This window comes from Sciurus carolinensis, chromosome 1 (genome assembly GCF_902686445.1).
Source record: "Sciurus carolinensis chromosome 1, mSciCar1.2, whole genome shotgun sequence".
Classification (NCBI taxonomy): Eukaryota; Metazoa; Chordata; class Mammalia; order Rodentia; family Sciuridae; genus Sciurus; species Sciurus carolinensis.
Window position 1 is genome coordinate 94995347 of NC_062213.1, and position 19507 is coordinate 95014853.

General features: G+C 49.3%; 1 protein-coding gene across 4 annotated transcripts in view; it reads left to right on the forward strand.

The window, feature by feature from the left end:
* Positions 1-843: 843 nt before the first annotated feature.
* The window catches only part of Kcnn3 (potassium calcium-activated channel subfamily N member 3), a 159495-nt gene continuing 140831 nt past the window's right edge, over positions 844-19507 (forward strand). For 3 of the 4 annotated variants that reach the window (XM_047558544.1, XM_047558521.1, XM_047558528.1), the window contains exon 1: positions 844-2052. In XM_047558544.1, the coding sequence (XP_047414500.1) occupies positions 1150-2052 (903 nt within the window). In that variant the 5' untranslated portion in view covers positions 844-1149. Of the gene's footprint in view, positions 2053-13986; positions 14039-19507 lie in introns of those variants that run through there. The other variant, XM_047558534.1, reaches the window with a different exon arrangement.

Here is a 19507-nt window from a genome sequence, read left to right on the forward strand (position 1 = left end):
CACTGTGTGCTGAGTGAGACAGTATAGGAGCTGGGGTGTCAGACTGGCCTAAGTTCAGAATCCTAACAACTTTAATTACAAGCTAGGTGACATCTGGCAAGTTTCTTAACTTGTCTGTGTTTGAGTGTCTTCCACCCTTTCTTTCTTCCAACAGTTTTCATTTGTAAAGGGAGAATGATGACATCATTTTTATAGGGTTGATGTAGGGGTTGGAAATGACAGAGAGGGGGTGCACATACATTGCTGGAGCTCCATCAGTGGTAGGTAAGTTTATCCACGGTAAGGAGGAGTGGATTCCCTTTGCTTCTGTGACCTTGAGGTTGTTACTCAACATCTCTGAGCATCAGTTTTCTCCTTGGTAAAATGGGAACATAACGCCCACCTCCTTGGGAAGGATGTACCTGGAATAATATGTGCGAAACAACCTGTGCCTTAATAAATGTTTGTCTATCTGAGCTTCCTGCCCCTCATCATGGTGACAGCGCCCCTCCTTAGGAGTCCCTCTCTCCCTCCTTCCCACTGCCCCGCGTAAGCTTACAGCCCTGATCGCCGTGGGTTTGCTGGTTTCGGCCATACGTGTCATAGTAAAGAGGACAGCTACTGCTCTGCTCTGGGGGTCGTGGAGCAAAAACTACAGTTCCCAGCCCTCGCTGCGCTGCCACCCGGCTGGGAGCCGAGAACTGCAGGCCCCTCCTTCGGGGAGGAGTCTGGGAGAGGGGCGGAGTTAGGAGGCGGTTGGAGAGTTAAGCTGAGCCAATGAGACCAGCTGCTAATAAGTGGGCTTGGCTTACAATATAACAGTGGCAGGAGGAGAAAAGCGAAGCTATTGAGCCAGCGAGGAGTGAAGCTGAGCCTGGCCTCACACGCTCCTAGAGGACCATCTCCTGAGCTAGAGTTCTTTTCCCCGCTTCTTCCTTCTCCAAGCTCCCCTCCTGCCCTTCCTCACTGCCCAATACAATGCATTCTTGAGAGGCAGCATCTGGACTCCAGGCAGCCCCAGAGAACCGAAGCAAGCCAAAGAGAGAGGACTGGAGCCAAGACACTCTGGTGGGGGAGCTTGGATGCCTGGCTTTCTTTGAGGACATCTTTGGAGCGAGGGTGGCTTTGGGGTGGGGGGTTGTGCTGCAGGGAATCCAGCCAGGCCCCAAGATGGACACTTCTGGGCACTTCCATGATTCGGGGGTGGGGGACCTGGATGAAGACCCCAAGTGCCCCTGTCCATCCTCTGGGGATGAGCAGCAGCAGCAGCAACAGCAACAGCCACCGCCGCCAGCGCCACCAGCAGCCCCCCAGCAGCCCCCAGGACCCTCGTTGCAGCCTCAGCCTCAGCCTCCGCAGATTCAGCAGCAGCAGCAGCAGCCACCGCATCCCCTGTCTCAGCTCGCCCAACTCCAGAGCCAGCTTGTCCACCCCGGCCTGCTGCACTCCCCTCCCACTGCTTTCAGGGCCCCCACTTCGTCCAACTCCACCGCCATCCTCCACCCTTCCTCCAGGCAAGGCAGCCAGCTCAATCTCAATGACCACTTGCTTGGCCACTCTCCAAGTTCCACAGCCACAAGTGGGCCTGGAGGAGGTAGCCGGCACCGGCAGGCCAGCCCCCTGGTGCACCGGCGGGACAGCAACCCCTTCACGGAGATCGCCATGAGCTCCTGCAAGTACAGCGGTGGGGTCATGAAGCCCCTCAGCCGCCTCAGCGCCTCCCGGAGGAACCTCATTGAGGCCGAGCCTGAGGGCCAACCCCTCCAGCTCTTCAGCCCCAGCAACCCCCCGGAGATCGTCATCTCCTCCCGGGAGGACAATCATGCCCACCAGACCCTGCTCCATCACCCCAACGCTACCCACAACCACCAGCATGCCGGCACCACTGCCAGCGGCACCACCTTCCCCAAAGCCAACAAGAGGAAAAACCAAAACATTGGCTATAAGCTGGGACACAGGAGGGCCCTGTTTGAAAAGAGAAAGCGACTGAGTGACTATGCTCTGATTTTTGGGATGTTTGGAATTGTTGTTATGGTGATAGAGACCGAGCTGTCTTGGGGTTTGTACTCAAAGGTAGGGGCTGTGGTTTCTCTTTATACCTTGAACAAAAGAAATATGTAGGGAGAGAGAGAGAGAGAGAGAGAGAGAGAGAGAGAGAGAGAGAGAGAGAGAGAGAGAGAGAGAGAGAGAATGAGAGAGAAAGGTGTTGGTGGGAGAGGCATTAGCTCAGTTATATGGAACACTCTAACTTCCCATGGTTTTCCTTCTTGATCCCGGGAGAATTCATTCCTCACTTCCTTTTGGGGGGGACATCCCCACACACTGTGTCTAATTTGCAGACTCTGTGTTAGGGAGGATTAAAGAATCCCTTCTGAGAAATCGTTTTTCCTCCTGGCTCACTTGTACTAAAGCATAACCCAGCAGCTTAACGCACCAATTAATTACACTCTGCCTTGATGTGTTTGCCAGTTCCTGCGACTTCCCCTTTTCTCCTCCCCTCCCTGCTCCACTCCATTTTCCCCAGGATAAAAAAGAAATAAACGTCTGGGTGGGGGTGGGGGATTCCATTCCCACTGCCCAAGTCCCTTCTATTCTCCCTCTCTTCCCAAGTTTCTATTTCCCTCTTGTTCCCGAAGAGACTTGGGGCAAAATAGAAAAGCACCGGTGACCTGTCTCCTGAGGGCATTGGGGTAAAAATATAGGCGGAGGAAATCAGCAGTCTCTTCCCTTAGGAAAGAGGACTCAGAATAAACCTGCTGCTGCCTCATAAACATCCCTTGATAAAAATGGCTACAGGTGTTACCCAGGCAGAGCAGATGGGCACCGCCTTGGCATCAGCCTGGGGAGACCGCCTCTCCTTGGGATGGGATGACAGGGCTTCCCCAGCGGTCCCCGCGAGCCCGCGCCCCCAGCTCGGCCCCGGTTCTCCCCTCCCACCCCAACTCCTTCTCCTCGGGATAAATAAAGATGAGTGCATGTGTGAGTGCGCGCCCGGATGGAGAACGGCAGGCACTGGCTTTAGGGGGGTGCTGGCCCCACTGCTTCAACCTCTCAGTCCAGCCCCAAGACGGAGGAGGGGGCTTCCCTTGCAGGGGGAATGGAGATGGAGGAAGGTGGGTTTCTGTTGATGCTGTCCTTGCCAGAGAGCCCTCTTGCTGTGGACTGGAAGGCTCGGAGACCTGGGGAATTGTTGGACAAGTGTCTTTTTTCCCACTATACCCCTCAGCCCCCATTTGTTGGACTCTCTGTGTGTGTGCGCGCGCGTGTGTGTATGTACTCGTGCTTGCGCCTGCTTGTTGCTTGGATTTCTCTATTTGTCATTTTGGGCAGGGGGTGGCTGGGCTGGCTGGCGGGTAGCTGGGAGGGGCTCAGCTGTTGGAGGTTTCAAATAGAGCTTGTTTCAGGCCGGGCACAGCTGCTGCGAGACTGTCACATTCCTTGTTGAAATCCAGCCGCAAAAACCTAGGAGGTGCTGATCGGATTTCCCCCATTCCCAGCATCTCACTTTAACCAGGGATGGGCAGGCTAGCCCACTCTGGAATCCGGTGGGGCAGACCTGTCAGGCAACCTGAATAGTCAGAATCTAGACTTTCAGGCAGAGGGTCCTCTAGGGACCCGGCTGCTCTGTGGGGGCTGCCCCAGCTGAGGGCAGCCCTTGGAAGCTGCACATGCCCCTCAGTGAGCAGAGAAGCAAGTGGGGTTTCCCCTGGAAACGCAGCTCACTTAGTCATTCCTTGAAATGAGCCTCTGAGTCTGCGGGTCCCTCTGCTCACTGCTTTCTCAGAGCTACCTCTCCTGCTGGGCGCTCTGCTTGTGGAGATGGGGCTGGCAGTCGCCTTGGGCAAAGCCCTGTGTCCCTCCAGTTATTCTCTGGGGGTCAGCAGTTCTTGCTGGGGGAAGACCTATGAAGGCCCAAGTGGTAGGGACTGAGGGGGAAGGGGCCACCCCAGCACTTCCTCGTTCAGTGACCCCTGTGGCTACAGTGGCTATGCATAATTCCCGGTGTGGGATCTGTGCTCATTCTTCTGAATACTATGGGAGGGTCACTGCAGGGCAGGCTGAACCATCTTCTTTGTCTGGGGCAGGTGCCACCCCGATGGAATACTCAGGGAAAGGGGTTTTCCCAGAGCTGAGGAGGCAGGCTGTGGGTGACTGAAGGGTGAAGTGACCTGAGGTGCTTGGCTTCTTCTGTTCCTATATCATTGACTCTCTGACTGGTGGTGGCATAGAGGGGACAACAGTAGAGAAGGTACTGCTTGCCTTAGCTGGTGAGATGGCTACTTCCTGTGCACTTTGGGAGTGGAATTGGGGCAAGCAGGGCTCTCTTTAACCTGTCCTTCTGTCTAGATCTCCATGTTTTGAGTCATCTATGGGACAAATATTTTCTGGGTATCTCCTTTGTGCCATGTCCTGTGGACCCAGAGTGTGGAGAGAAGGAGGATATCCCTGTCTTTCCTGGAGGCAGGTGGCACTGTGTTAAAGAGTCAGATCAAAGTTGGAGTCCTAGGTCTGCCACTTCCAGCTGTGTGATCTTGGATAAGTCATGCAGCTCTGAACCCAGTGCCCAGTTGTCAAGTGGAGAGATCAAATCAGATGAGCATAATGCCCTCCATCTAGTGCCTGTTCAATGAATGGAATCTCTTGTGATTATTACTGATGATGATAAGAAGAAAGACAGATTTTAAAAATTAATCTAATTCTGGCTCTAGAATTAGTTGGGAACTAAGACTTGTTAATGGAGGAGAGAAGTTATAGGAAGGGGCTGGGTGTGGCTAGAGACCACTTTTAAATGTGGGTCTGTTTTAGGGGGAGGTGAGCATCTGTCCCTCAACTTCATTGGAGGAATGAGCTCTGTGACAGGAGTTTTGGGTTAAAATGAAGACTGGCCATAGGCGAGCTTAGAGACACTCAAGTAACCTTGGGGACAGTGACACTCCATTTTGCTTTAGAGCTTGTGTGATACTTGGCTTTGCTGATCAGTCTGGATGGACAGGGTAATCATAGGTACCCCAGTCGGTTGGGTAATTTTGCATCTATAGTGGCAGTTCCCTCTCAAAGGCCTTTAGAAGGGGACACTTTTATTTCCCCCAAGTGATTGAAGATGTGCTTGTGCCTTGTACCCAAGCTGTGTTCTGAAGTTCTCTGTTTTTATTTCCCTGGTTTGTGGCTTTTCTTTTCACCTATCTTTGGCTGATATCTGTTGCTGGGGAAGTAATTCACCACCCAGGCCCTGGTCTCTTGAAAAGGAACATGGCATGTACCCAGAGCATGTTCAAAGTTGATGCAAAAGGGGAGCCAGCGTGAGTGAGGAGGTTGAGAAATCAGGACAGAATGATCTCCGGCTCCCACCCTCACAGGCCGTAGGCGATGACACTGGCAGGCAGCTCTGCTGAGAGCTGGGAGGTTTCAGCCTGGAGCAGGGAGGCAGGGCTCAGGTAAGAGGCGAGCTGTTTTTTATGTGAGAGATGCGGAGATGGTCCTAATAGGTCCTAAGATACTGAGCTTGAGCTTCCCCTGATCTGAATGGGAGTATTTTTTTTTTTTCCCAATAGGTAGATTTACTCTCTGGAGGCTTCTTGAACATCCTCACAGGGCCAGAGCACAGATCCTTTGGAGAAATCTTGGTGATACTGTCTCTACCCATCACTATTCCTCTATCAGGGTCAGAGCAATGAGAATTTGGGGTCCTTCTGGTTGTTCTTTATCTTCTTTTAGAACTGGTTTGGGGTGCACAATCCCATTGCCATAAACTGTCTTCTGTTTTCTCTCTACTGGGTCCAGAGTTAGGGATGGGCTGATCTGCCTTTCCCCCTCCTCCTTGGGTGGTGAACCCCTTCCCCATCTTGTTGGTGATGGAGCTGGTGCCTCTGTCCAGTGGGCCAGTCACCAGTGGGCCTTGGGCTATGGGGTGGTCTCATAGGAGGCTGGGCCATGCTGGTGCAGCAGGGGGCTCTGTTCACTAATTCTGTACAGCCTCAAACCACTTCCCCACCCTTGACTTCAAAATTCATCTGAGTTTCACATCTCAGGCAGAGCTGATCCTCTGCCCACCTCCGTGCCCCTCCTGCCCATGCCACTAACTTCCTGCCCCTCGCTCCTCCCTGCTGCCTTTGGCTCCTCCCTGCTACCTTTGCTGGGTTCGTTGCCCAGGTAACCCAGGCTGCACACAGAGGAGTCCATGTGAAGGCACTTGCTGGTACCCTGCCTATTCTGAGGAGTGGCTTCTTTTCTCACCTCTATTTTTCTTCTTCAGACCACCTCGTGGGAGGCTACTGGGAAGGGGCAAGCTTCTCTACATGCCCAGAGGAGTCCAACTCCTAGCCATTCACTCTTCAAAGAGAATGGATCCCTTGGGCCAGGGCCAGCTTGCTGCCTGTCTTTTTGCTGAATGCACAGAGGTCAGGGAATCCACCCTAGCCTCCAGCTGGAATGATCAATAGTATCCCTGTGCTTTTATTTTTTGGTGCTCAGGATGGAACCCAAGGCCTTGTGCATGCTAGACAAACACTCTACCATTAAGCCACACCCTTAGCCCTATTGGTGTCCCAGTCCTGATCTCTGTCCTCCCTGGGCAGGGAGATTCTCTCTCTAGAAAGGCAGTACAGCAGCCAGGTGTGGTTGGGGGAGTGGCTCTGTGCCTTCTGCAGACCCAGGTGCCCCTTGTGGGTAGGCAGGTGGCTGACAGAGCAAGTCTTAGTATTTTTGAGTAGATCCCTTGGGGCACTGGTGTCTATGGTTCCGGGCATGCTGGGAAAATAGGAATAGGATAGACTACTTTCCACAGACCCTCCCTGTGGGATGACCTGGAGAATTCCAGAAGGTAGAAGACTATAAAGACTTTAGCCACAGGCAGCAGTCTGAGAGCTAGCTGCCAAGGGACCTCAGGGCCACATTTTATTGTCACAGGTCACACTGGGTGTGTTGGCCCAGGAGAGGGCCAGTGACTTCTGACAGTGTGAAAATAGGCCCTTCACCCCCCCAGGATGGTGACCAATTTATTTATAATCTTTGTGGACAGTCAGCAAATGAGTCAAACGTTTGTAACCCACAGGGGGACAGTAACTTTTTATATATGCTTTCCTTTGCATGTCATCACACTATTTATAACTGTCCTGGGGAAGACTTCATGATACATCCGGACTTCCCTTCCCCATAGGCAGCGTTATCTGGGTGCATGGGTACCAGCATAATGGTTGGGGCATTTGTCTCCTGTACAGGCTAATTAGAAAGCTATTTGATGCCTTGTAGTTCCTTTATTTAGCTTCCAGGAAGGGAGATTTGTGAGACCATTGCCAAAAGATTTGCTTTTAAAAATGTAAGGCAAAGAAAAACAAACAAACAAACAAAAACTGCAAGTAACCCGTGTAGCAAATCTGAGACCTGGCTGGAAATGTAAAATCAAAACAGAGAGCTGTGGTTCTGCTGCCGTTATTTGTGAAGCACATTTGGGGAAGAAAATGAGAAAGTGTGTGTAGGGGTGAGGGGTGACTGGATATAGATGAAATACCACTTTTACTCAGCTCAGTGACAGGAAGACCAGGGTGTTCATTGGGATCTGTTTTCTTTCTCTTGCTTTCAAAATCCCAAAGGGAGAGAGAAAGAAGAAAGTCACCTATTCCTCTTTAAATAATAAGGGTGGGGGATTCTAAGACTGTGCTGTTCTCAGGAGTTGTGTGGAGGAAAATTCTAGTGCCTTTTCTTCTGGTGAGGAAATCCAGAGGAGGCTAATGGATTTTCAGGGGCTCTTTTCCTGCTGTCATTCCAACCTCAGGAGCTCAAATGGGATCCAAGAGGCAGGAGCCGGGGAGGGGTTGGGGGCAGGGACAATACTGCTTTACCTTGATGACCAGCCTCGAATAGTGCTGGAATGTTGCTGAGTGACAGGAGAGAGAAGGCAAGGACCTTTTGTTGAGCAGTGGATGATTTTACATCAGAAAGCCCTAGAAGGAGGTGATGCTCAAGGCTTCCTTTGCAGATGAAGTCACTGGCTGAGACCCCTGATCTTTCGACTGTGAAGTTCATGTCCTTTCCCTTGCCTGTTGCTGCTATTGGAGAAAGTGCTTATTTTTATATTTTTACTATTTTTTTTTTTTTTTTTTTGGCAGCTCTGGGGAACCCAGGGCCTTGTCTATGCCAGGCAAGTGCTCTATCCTTGGGCGACACCCTCAGCCCAAATTGCTTATATTCAAATCAAGATCTATGGACCTGAGGTCAATGATGCAAAATGTTGAGGCAGAAGGATCCTGACTAAGAAATGTGCAGAAAGGACTTGATGCGGGAGGAAGATGTCTATGTAGCCACCAAGAGAAGGCAGGGGTCTTTGGGGCAGCTAGGGCAAGGAGTACCTGAAGGGTAGCCTGGGCTGGGGGTAAAGACTGTGGACAGGTCCAAGGTGGGTCCCTGAGATGTTTCACTACTTGGGGTTTGGTGATACTGCCCTCATGGTGATACTGGATAAGCTATGGGGGGTAGGAGTGGTTATTATAGAGAAAATGAGAGCCTGTCCTGCAAAGAACTGGTCTAGGCTCCTGCCGTGGCCCCATTCCCACCCACCCTTGGAGAGCCAGCAGGACCCCAAGCCTCATTGTACACTTCCATACACCACTCTCTCACCTCTGTCAGGTTCCTTACTGAGTCCTCTTTCTCCTTTTCCAGTGCTGGCTGCATGGTCACTTATCAGGGGCGATCCACATGGGCTCAGCATCTTACCTCCTACCAGGTATTTTCATGCCTGTTGTCCCTCATGATCCCCACGATAGACTCAGGAGTCATCACAACCAACCAAATTTCATAGATGAGAAAACAGCTGCAGATTTCTGTGACTTAGTCCAGGCAGTCATAAGGCTGAGTGACTTAACTCCAGGTGCAGGATAGATGATTCTAGAATGTAGTTCAGGTCTCTAGTGTACTGCTAGTTGCCCATCAAAGCCTCTGCTGGGAATTGGAGTGAGGAGACCTCTAGGGCTTCTCCGTTCCTGGTTCTAGACTTTTCTTCTTAATTCTTGGTCCCCTTTCCCTATTTCCTGCCTGTTCCTTATGTCAGCCAAATTCGTGCTGAAGAAAGGCCTGCCTCTACTTCGAAAGAACCCTGGGGGAGGTGCTTCTGTTTCCCACTTCCAGCCTGCCGCATGGCCTTTGTCAAGTCCCTTCACCTGTCTGGGCCTCCATTTCTTCAGTTAAAAAATAAGAGCAGAACTCCTTTCCCTTCTCCCGGACTTTGTGTTCTGATTCCAGATCATGTTCCATCTCTGAGATGAACCAACCATTGTCCTCCAACTCATGTTCATGAGGGGTGTCCCAAGGGTAACCAGAGGCTATCTATCCAGGCTGGACTGGTTTATGTTGTTGGTGCTTACAAGGAAAAAGACAGGAACTGAGACTGGGGACATTGGGCTCCCTGTAGGAGGTGGAGTGGTTCCTGAAGGATCAGACAGTCGGAATGGGAGGGTCATGGGCAGGGGCTCATTTCTGAGTGGGGAACATTAGGAACCTGGGTAGAGGAGGCAGAGCATGTAGGGAACACAACTGGCTGCATGGGGGGCAGCTTGAAGTTCCTACTGTGTGGTGTACACAGGGCAGGCAGAGAGGGAAGAGAAGACAAAGCAAGTCTTGGGACTATGCCTATTTCTGAGAGGTTCTGAGTGGGAAGTGAAATGCTCATGGTAGGGGCATGAGCAATGATGATTTAATGTTTAGTAAATTGTTAGGAACTCAGTCTTTTGCATTCACATCCTGAAGCCTGATGTTCCTTTCTCAGAGGTGATCTTACCTGGCACAGGTGGCCTAACATGGTTGTTAAGGGCTTGGGATCTGGGTTCAGATCGTGACTTGGTGTGTGCAAGTGGTGGGTTCTTGGGGAGTTTACTGACCCCGGAACTTGTTTCTTCAGATGGTAAGAGGGAACCCTAAGATAATAGCCAGCACGGAGCTTGGCACACAGTGAGCTCAATATCTGCTAGCTGTTGCTTTTGTTAGTCACTAGAAGGTGCCACCTGGAGGATCAAGACTGGAGAGACATGAGTGTATGTGTCACCTGTGCATATTCTACAGGTTGCTGTCAAGGAGACGTGTCCTTGCTAGGAGGAAGGGGCCCTGGAAGTGGAGGAACATGCCCCATTTCTCATAATGTCCTCACTTCTGGTGACAGGTTGCCCAGTCATGTTTCTGGATGGGTCTCAGCGGGAGTGAAGTGGATAGTTCTCTGGAAGGTGGGGCTGGACCTCTGAAACCTTCTTATCCCATGGGGCCAGTTACTCTACACTCAGATTTGGCAATCTGTGGTCTGGGCATAGCTAGTTGGGTGTGGACATTCAAATTGGACAGGTGGAGATAGAACAAAAATAAACCCATGGGGCCAGGCCAGAGGCTGAGAGGCCTAGAGGAAGGTCAGGGGGACACATGATGACCAGGCAGAAAGAGGCCTAGAGCACAGGGCTCCAGGGAGAGTGCTGACTTGGGACAGAACCAGGAGAGAAAAGAGTGCTACGACTTGTCTTGATGCATTAAGAGAACACAATTTCCCCTTCAAGACTCAAGATAGAGGTGTTTTGTAGAATTCGAAAGGTTCTTTCTGCCTTTTACACCCTACTTAGAGCACCAGGGCTGTGGCAGTTGGTAACTTTCCCAGCCAGGTGCCAAGGGGCACCAAGAGCAGCTGTGTAGGGGAGGGATGACCCTGACTTGCCTGGGTGGAAGCCATTTTTTTTTTCCCCACAAGGCCTGGTCGCAAGGTAACCAGAGTTGTCTTCTGAGCAGAGCCTTGGTGATACTAAATGAACAACATGCAAATGATGTGTGAAATAATATGCAAATTGGCATCTGTTATTTTTGAGTCAGCTTCTTGGGCATTTTTCTTAAAGGACAAGAATGGTGCTTAGTGTCAAATGAAGAGGAAAGTGGGCTTAAAGGACCCTTCTTTCAAAGACTGCACAGACTGGCTCCTACTTTGTAGAGCTTAGGTAGTGGGCCTGCCTGCCAGCATGTGTGACATTGTTCAGTGTTTAGTTTTGGGTTATAGGTGGCAAAGTCCAGAAGGGTAGGTGTCTTGCCCCGAGCTGCGCAACAAACAGAGGTAGACCTGTTCACCAGATCTTGCTGACCTGTAGGTGGCTCTGAACAGAAGGAGGCCCTTTAGGGAGGCAGGAAGAAACTGTACTAGGCGCTAATTCTGGCCCACTCTTTATTGCTGGGTTTCCCAAAGGCCTGTGACTCAAACTCTCTGAGCCTCAGTTTCCCCATTTATAAATGATGAGAATCACACTTGATAATGACTGGGTAAGTGGCCAGCGCAATGGCTGGCACATTCCAGGCTGCCAACAACTGGCAGTTCCTCCTATCACCTTCGCCTGAGTTGGCACCTGCCTGCATCCTCAGGTTCCACCAGCAGGAATTTTAGCTGAGCCTTTTCTTCTTTTTGAGATTTCTGATTTTAACAAATTGGGGCTTAGCCATTTTCTTTCTTTTCCAACTTCCAGCGGGTAAGATGTTGGCTCTCTAAATAGCTCCTGCACGTGAGAATGCCTGGAGACCCTGACCAGGTGGTCACACCTTCCCCAGAGAGGAGGGCTCAGGGTAAGCATGTTGCTCTGGGTGGGACCACTGTCTTTGAAGGGGCCTGGAGCTATATGGCATTGGGTGGCATGACCCAGGGGAGGCTAACTCTGGGGACATATCTGCTCAGTGTGGCATCATGCCTGCCCCGAATGGACAAGCTCCATAAGCCAGCTGAGTGTGGCAGCCTGGGTAGGCATGGTCCCCGTGGTAAGGCAGGGCTTGGACTGTCCTTATAGGGCTCTGAGGCCCAGAGAAGCTCCATGATTTGTCCAAGGTCACTCAGCATTATAAGTAGCAAAGGTAGAGCAGGAATTCAAGAATTCTGGTTTTTAGTCCTTCTTGTTTTCTTTCTTCCATACCCCTTCCCTACACATCCTAAGGTCCAGGAGTGCCAAAGGTCTGTGTCCCTAACTACTCGAGTCAGCTCTGGGGATCTCTCCTCAATCAAGTGGGCTGCTCTCTGTTCCTAATAGAATTCAAACTTCACTGCACCCTGAGGCAGAGCCTGGGAATTTAGCTGGGTGGGCTTGGGTAACCTCTGTGTCTAGAAAGTGGGCTTTTAATTCCTCTTATGGAGGGTAGAAGTGGGAAGGTGGTTCAGTGGTACAGTGCTTGCCTAGCATGCTCAAGGTCCTGGGGTTTTGTCCCTAGCACTGCGGAAGAAACAAAACAAAAAAAACTGAGGACAAAACTGGCCCTCAGGGGGCCTTATTCTTGTCCCTGCTGGTTAATGGTGGCTCTTGCCTCGACTGTCTCTTGGAGAGTTCAGTGGCCTTGGGGATCATTTGAGGTCCTTCACAGCCAGGCTCATGGGTTCCAGGCCACTCCTGCTCCAGGCTGGACCCGGCGTTTGTTTCTGCCAAATGCTTTTTCCTGCTCCCGGGGAAGTAATGGTGCTAGGCCGGGTGGGAGGGCATTTTGGCACAAGGCGCCAGGCTGGGTCCATGCTGTCTGCCAGGGATCTTGAGATCCCTCAAGAGTGAAATGGAATTGATGCAAGCTGAGAGCGAGTCTCTGATGGAGGTTGAGTCATAAGGGGTTTCCTCGCAGGCAGATGGGATCATATATAATGCTTCTGTCCCTGGCAGCTTGGGAGAACACTCCACTCTCATAAAATGGAAATTTTTTTCCTCTTCCAGAAAAATGACTCCAAAGTGACATGGGGGTCTCTTTTTTTGTACCAGGGATTGAACCCAGGAACACTTAACCACTGAGCCACATCCCTAGCCCCTTCCTAGCTCCATATATATATATGCATGTTTTTAGTTTTTAGATATATGTGACAGAGGGTATATTTTGACATATTATACATATATGGGGTGCAACCCATTACACTTTTGATCCCATTCTTATGGTTGAGCATGATGTTGTTATACTGGTCATGTATTCAAATATGAACATAGAAAAGTTATGTCCAAGTCTGCTGTCTTTCCTATTCCCATTCCCTCTTCCTTCCCTTCATTTGCTTTTGTCTAATCCAATGTACTTCTATACATCCCCTCCTCTCTACCCTCCTCTTGTTATGGGTTAGCATTCACATATCAGAGAGAACATTCGACCTTTATATTTTATTTTGAGACAGGATCTTGCTAAGTTGTTGAGGCTGGTTCTGAACTCGTGATTCTCTTGCCTCAGTCTCCTGAGCTGCTGGGATTCAGGTGTGTGCCACCATGCCCGGTGACATGGGGTCTTATTAAGGAGTGAAACAAGGGAAGAGATGGGGAGGAAAAGAAAACAAATATTTATTATATGCTTTTATATAGCTCATCTCATCAAATCCTCATGACAACCCTATGAGGTGAATATAATTACCCCTCATTTGACAGAGGTGTGTTGAATCTCCAGGGGCTAGTGACAGGGCAGACTGGGATTGGGACCCAGGAAGATCTCCATGGGCTGGAAGGGGTCAGCTAAGCCGCAGAAGCACGCATTTTAGGTTCTCATGCCCGCTCTGTGGTTTCTGGCTGCACAGCCTTATGGAGGAAGTTGACCTCTATGAGTCTCAGTCTCCAGGTCTAACTAAATGGGGATGATGATGTTTTTTCCCTCCAGAGATCATGTGTCCTGAAGAGTGATGGAGACAAGATGCAGGGAGGATACCTGGTCAGGGCTTGATAAATGCCCACTGTTAGTATTGTTAATTTCTTATCATTTAACTTTGAAAACTCCAAATGCAGATTTCTTCCCCCAAACCTAGAGGACTGGAATGAACCCTCCTCCTTGTCCCCTACCTCCTCCAGCAGGATCATCTGCCCCTCAAACTCTGTGCCTCTGGCCCCCAGCCCAGTTCATACAAATGATCAGGCCTTCTGTTCCCTTTCTCCATGGGTCCCTCACCAGGTACACCCTACCCCCTCCACTCCTGTCACCTCTGCTTCCCAAGCCTGAATCTTAAGTTAGTAACCTGCTCTGTGCCAGCTGCTCTGATCAGCTCTGAGCTTCAACACTGAACAGAAACAGGGCTCACCAGCGGGTGGAGGAGGAAGACCTGACCAAGGAATGCCAGGTATGAACTGAGTTTTATTTTTTTCCTCCAGTACTAAAGATTGAACCCAGGGGTGCTCTGCCACTGTGCTACAGCCCCAGCTCTTCTTATTTTTGAGACAGTGTCTTATTAAGTTAACCAGGCTGGCTTTGAACTTGCCATCTTCCTGTTTTAACTTCCCAATAACTGGGATTACAGGAGTGAGCCCAGGCACCTGGCATGTATAGGAGACGAAACCCCACCTACGTGGCTCTTATTAGTCTCACAAACTGTGACTGAGTCTCCCTTCATCTGTTCCTTTGCACTCTGTTTCCTGAAGGTCCATTTTGCCTTTAATTCTTCCATCTTCCCTCCATCTGTCTCCCCGGCCACCTCTGCTTTTTACTCATGGATCGAATAGCCTGGTATTAGGAAAATAGTTTAAAAAAATTTATTTTTTGGTACTGTGGATTGAATCCAGGAATACTCTACTGAGTTATACCTCAGCTCTTTTTATTTTTTATTTTGAGACAAGGTCTTATTAAGTTGCCCAGGCTGGCCTTGAACTTGTGATTCTCCTGCCTCAGTCTCCTGTGTTGTTGGAATTACAGGCATGCACCACTGCACTCAATAGCTTTAATGCTGGATGGATCTGAGTCTCATTCCTGGCTCTGTCACTTCCTGGCTGTGTGCCTTTGGGAAATTGCTTCAACACTTTGGTCCTCAGTGTCCTTGCGGGGACGGTGGTGGGGGGCAGTCATCATATCCTGGGTGCTGGAGTGAGGAATCAATGAGATGCTACTGTTGGAAAATGTGTGATGTGGGCCTGGTCATTTTATTTAATGATTATTATTTTGTTTTTGTGGTACTGGGGATTGTACCCAGGAGTGCTCTACAAATGAGGTACATCCCCAGCCCTTTGTATTTTTTATTTTGAGACAAGGACTTGCTAAATTGCTGAGGCTGGCCTCGAACTTGTGATCTTCCTGAGCACTTAGTAAAGGTCAGCAGAGAACTGCTAGGGCAAACTTGGTTTCTGGACCTCTGTTTTGTCATCTGGAGAATGGGAGCAATGAACTGGAGGAGCAGGAAGATGCTTCCGCTGGCCATCTTTGGGAGGATAGTGAGGATCCCATGAAATTAGAGAGTGAAGAGGAGGGAAGCTGTGTCATTCCTGGCTGTGGGGATGGCCCATCAGCTGGGGTCTGTGGGCTGGGTGGGCTGGGGAGGTTTATCTTCCTGTCCCACAGTGAAAACCTGTGAAGGCACTGTGTGGCTAAGTGGATTTCCTCACTATCAGGAGACAGCTGAGAGACAGGCCCTTCTGGCCAGCCGCCCTCCCTGCTGCCTCCTCCCTGCAGGCCAGCCCTTGGCATGAGGCCCGTTTGTCTCCTGAACCCTCCTAGCAGCAGGGATTTAATTACTATAATGTAAGGAGCCGTGGCTCGAGGCCTTCTGGCAGAGGGGAAGCAGATTTGTCTTCTCACTGAGAGAATAAAAATCGATGGAAAGGAAAGGAAATGTACCTTCCCCCAAGGTTCCCAAGGCTGTTGGGCTAACAGGGGACTTTTCTGGGGTGGGGTGAGAGGAGCAGGGCAGCAGGGGACACAGTGTTCACTCAGGGACCCTTGACGCTTACATTGACCTTCCATAGATAACTCAACTGAGCTGCCTCTGTTTCCCCAATGATCCCGGCAACAGATCAATAGCCATAGGTTAAGCACCTACTATGTGCTAGGCACTGCCCTTGAAAAACTTTCAGCTGAGTGGCAAGTCCAGGCAGAAAAACAGATAATTTTATCCATGCAACAAATAGTTATTGAATACCTATTATGTGCAGGCATTTTATTCTAGGTGCTATAGATAGTAGGAAAAAAACACAAAGACAAAAACCCTTGACCTCAGGGAGCTTACATTTTAGTAGCTAACCTCACAGTAAATGACATCAGTTAATTGCATATGCTGTTAGAAATGCGATGATGAAAAATAAAGCAGGAATGGGAGGCATGGAATTTTGAGGGGAGAATGGTTATTTTATTTATTTATTTAATTTTTGGTACTGGAGATTGAATCCAGGGGTGCTTAACCACTGAGCCACATCTCTAGCCCTTTTTGTATTTTATTTTGAAGCAGGGTCTTTCTAAGTTGCTTAGGGCCTCACTAAGTTGCTGAGACTGGGTTTGAACTTGCAATTCTCCTGCCTCGGCCTCCTGAGCCACTGGGATTATAGGCATGTGCCACCACACCTGGCCTGGTCATTTTATTTAATGATTATTATTTTGTTTTTGTGGTACTGGGGATTGTACCCAGGAGTGCTCTACAAATGAGGTACATCCTCAGCCCTTTGTATTTTTTATTTTGAGACAAGGACTTGCTAAATTGCTGAGACTGGCCTCGAACTTGTGATCTTCCTGCCTCACCCTCCCAAGTCATCGGGATTATAGATTTTTGCCACGGTGCCCTGAGGGTGCTCAAGGAAGGCCTTACTGAGAATGTGACATTGGGGAAAGATTGAAGGGTGATATCCTCTTCGGGGGAAGAGGAAATAGCAATATGAAGGTCCTGGGTCAGGACTGAGCCTGCCGTGGTCAGGACAACCCTGCATCTGTCATTTAAGTTTCCTAGTAACCATACTGTAAAAAGTAAAGAGACATGTGACATTAATGTTAATGTTTTTCATTTAATCTGATATAACCAAAATATTATAATTTCAATGTGTAGTCAATGTAAAATATTATTAATGAAATATTTTACATTCTGTTTTTCCTACTAAGTCTTTAAAGTTGGGTGGGTATCATGCTTGCAGCCAGTGTCAATCAGACACCAAATGTTCATTGGAAATACCTGATCTGTGTTTAGAATTCTATTAAGTTTATAGTGAAATAAACACCCAAGTTGTTAAAGACATACTCAAGAGTTTTTCAGTAAATGAATGTTGCATCTGTTTTTAAATTACAATTTGACAATGAAATGCATGCAAAGGCCAGGAGCAGTGGCCTATGCCTGTAATTCCAGGAACTCAGGAGGCTGAGGCAGGAGGATTGCAAGTTCAAAGCCAGTCTCAGTGACTTAGAGAGTCCCTAAGCAACTTTGCAAGACCCTGTCTCTAAATAAAATATAAAAAAGGGCTGAGGATGTGGCTCAGTGGTTAAGTGTCCCTGGAATGAAAAAAAAAAATTAAAAATAAATAAATAAAATAAAAAAGAAAGAAAAGAAATGTAAAAATCAGTCACACTGCCCACACTGCAGGGGCTTGGCAGACCATGTGGCCAGTGTCTGGTTACCAGACAGTTGGTTCTCAGGGCAGCAATGGAGGCCCATGATACTGACTTCGTGAGTGATGGGGTGATGAAGGAGAGGAAGCCACAAACTGCAGGGCTCTGTGGACATTATGAAGAGTTTTGCTTTTACTCTGGGTGACACGGTAACAAATGGAGGGTTGTGAGCAGAGAGGTGACAAGATTGCTCTGGCGAAGAGTTGGGAACAGATAGGGAAGAAAGGGCGAGGCAGCCCTGCGAGAGTTTGTGGTGGCAGTCCTGCGGAGGTTGGTGATGGACATGGGTGGTGGAAGTGAGATGGTAAAATATGCTTGATTCTTTCAAATATTTGGAAAGAAGTCTTTTTTGGTGAATTGGATGAATTGGGGAGGGGGAGGTGGTGAGAGGAAGGGGAGATTAAGTTGAGGCCAAGACTTTTGGCTCAAGCAACTGGAAGGATGCAGTTTTTGCTAATTGAATGGAAAAGACTTTGGGAGAAGCAGTTTTGGGGGAAACCAGGGAGTTTGTGGTTGGACTTGTTAGATTTAAGGTGTGTCAATTTCAACAGAATGTGGTAGACTGTACCCTAGAAGTTGTGAGAGTTGAGAAGACAGGCACTTGGGGCCATGGAAGGCTTCTGCCCATGACAGGTGGCTCCCCTTGCATTCCAGAGCACAGTTCATAGCAACCTTTAAAACATTTCCGATAAATTATCTGTGTATAATGTATAATGGGTGTTCCCTCCCTGGAAGTCACTGCAAGTTACTGGGTCAGTCCACATTTTAAGGTCAAATCTCCCTCCTCCCTGCTGACCCCAGGGCAGTTTGATCAATATAGACTCATAAATGATCTGAGGCTCCCCAAGCATGGCTGGAAATCCTGATATTATGGAAAGTTACTGAAATAATCCAAATGTTCACACCTCCAACTCCCAGGGCGGTGTGTGTGTGTGTGTGTGTGTGTGTGTGTGTGTGTTGCAGGGGGCAGGAATGAATGAGGTGGAATGACCTCCTCAGGGTCTCACAGCTGAAGAGAAGTGTGTTGTCGATGCTGGGAATCACCAGCTTCATGGCCAACCAAGTTGCCCAGTGTCCAAAGCCCACAGAGTCCCCAGGGCTCTCAGAAACTGGTCAGGAAAGCCACCACACCTGGGGTATAGGTACCGGAGGGAGCAGGAATGGCCTTTCAGGTCTTCTCCCAACCCTCCTAATGTCTGATGCTGGGACCTGGGTCACCCCACATGGGCAGCCCAGGCTTGCTAGACATCGACCTTTTGACCTGGGTTCAGATCTGGTCCCTCACCCTTATTGGCCATATGACTTTAATGATTCATTTTTGAGTCCATTTGTTCATGTGTTGCATGGGTCTAATGGGTCCTGCCTTGTAGGGGTTTTGTGATGTTAATGAATTCAGTGACTTGACACTTAGTTAATGTTGATTTCCTTTCCTCCTTGCACATGAAACCTAAGAAATGCCCATGTTTCACCCCTGGAGTGGAGGGAACGCCTGAGCTGGTTTGGTGTTGGAAATGCTGAGGAGGAGCATGCACAGAAGAGAACTGAGATTAGGGGGAGGCCAAGACCTGGGATCTAACTGACCTTTTCTCAACTGGGGCACTTTTACTCCCCAGGGAGACATTGAACAAAGTCGAGCTCGTTGAAACAGAATTACCTGGCTCCATGTTAATGGTGTGACATCAAGGAAACCTGCCTTAGGTGACTCATTCTCATGGACTTGCTCTGAAGACAAAAGAGATGAACGTGGTCTCTTTATTAACTGTAACTTGCCATTCAGTTCTCCTCCTTCTGTCTGCTTTCCCAAAGGACAGCTCTGTGTTGTTGGGAACTCTGGATCAGGAGTCAGAAGGTCTGTCCCTTGATGGAATTCTTTCTTTATTACTATTCTCCATGTCTTCTCCCCCCGTTACTGGGAATGCAACCCAGGGGTGCTTTACCACTAAGCTATATCCCCAGCCCTTTTTATTTTTATTTTTGAGACAGGGTCTTGCTAAGTTTTCCAAGCCTCAAACTTGCACTCCCCCTGCCTCAGCCTCTCGAGTCACTGGGATTACAAGTGTGCATCACTGCTGCAGGCCCCATGTCTTTTTGTCCTGGTAGGACTCACCTATCAATGGAGCTGAGGTGTGGACCACATGGGAGCCTGTGTGGGGAAAATACGTGATGTGCCAGCAAATGGGAGGCAGTGGGGCAATGAACTTTCTAGCCCTTTAGGAAGAGGGTAGTCCTGGAATCC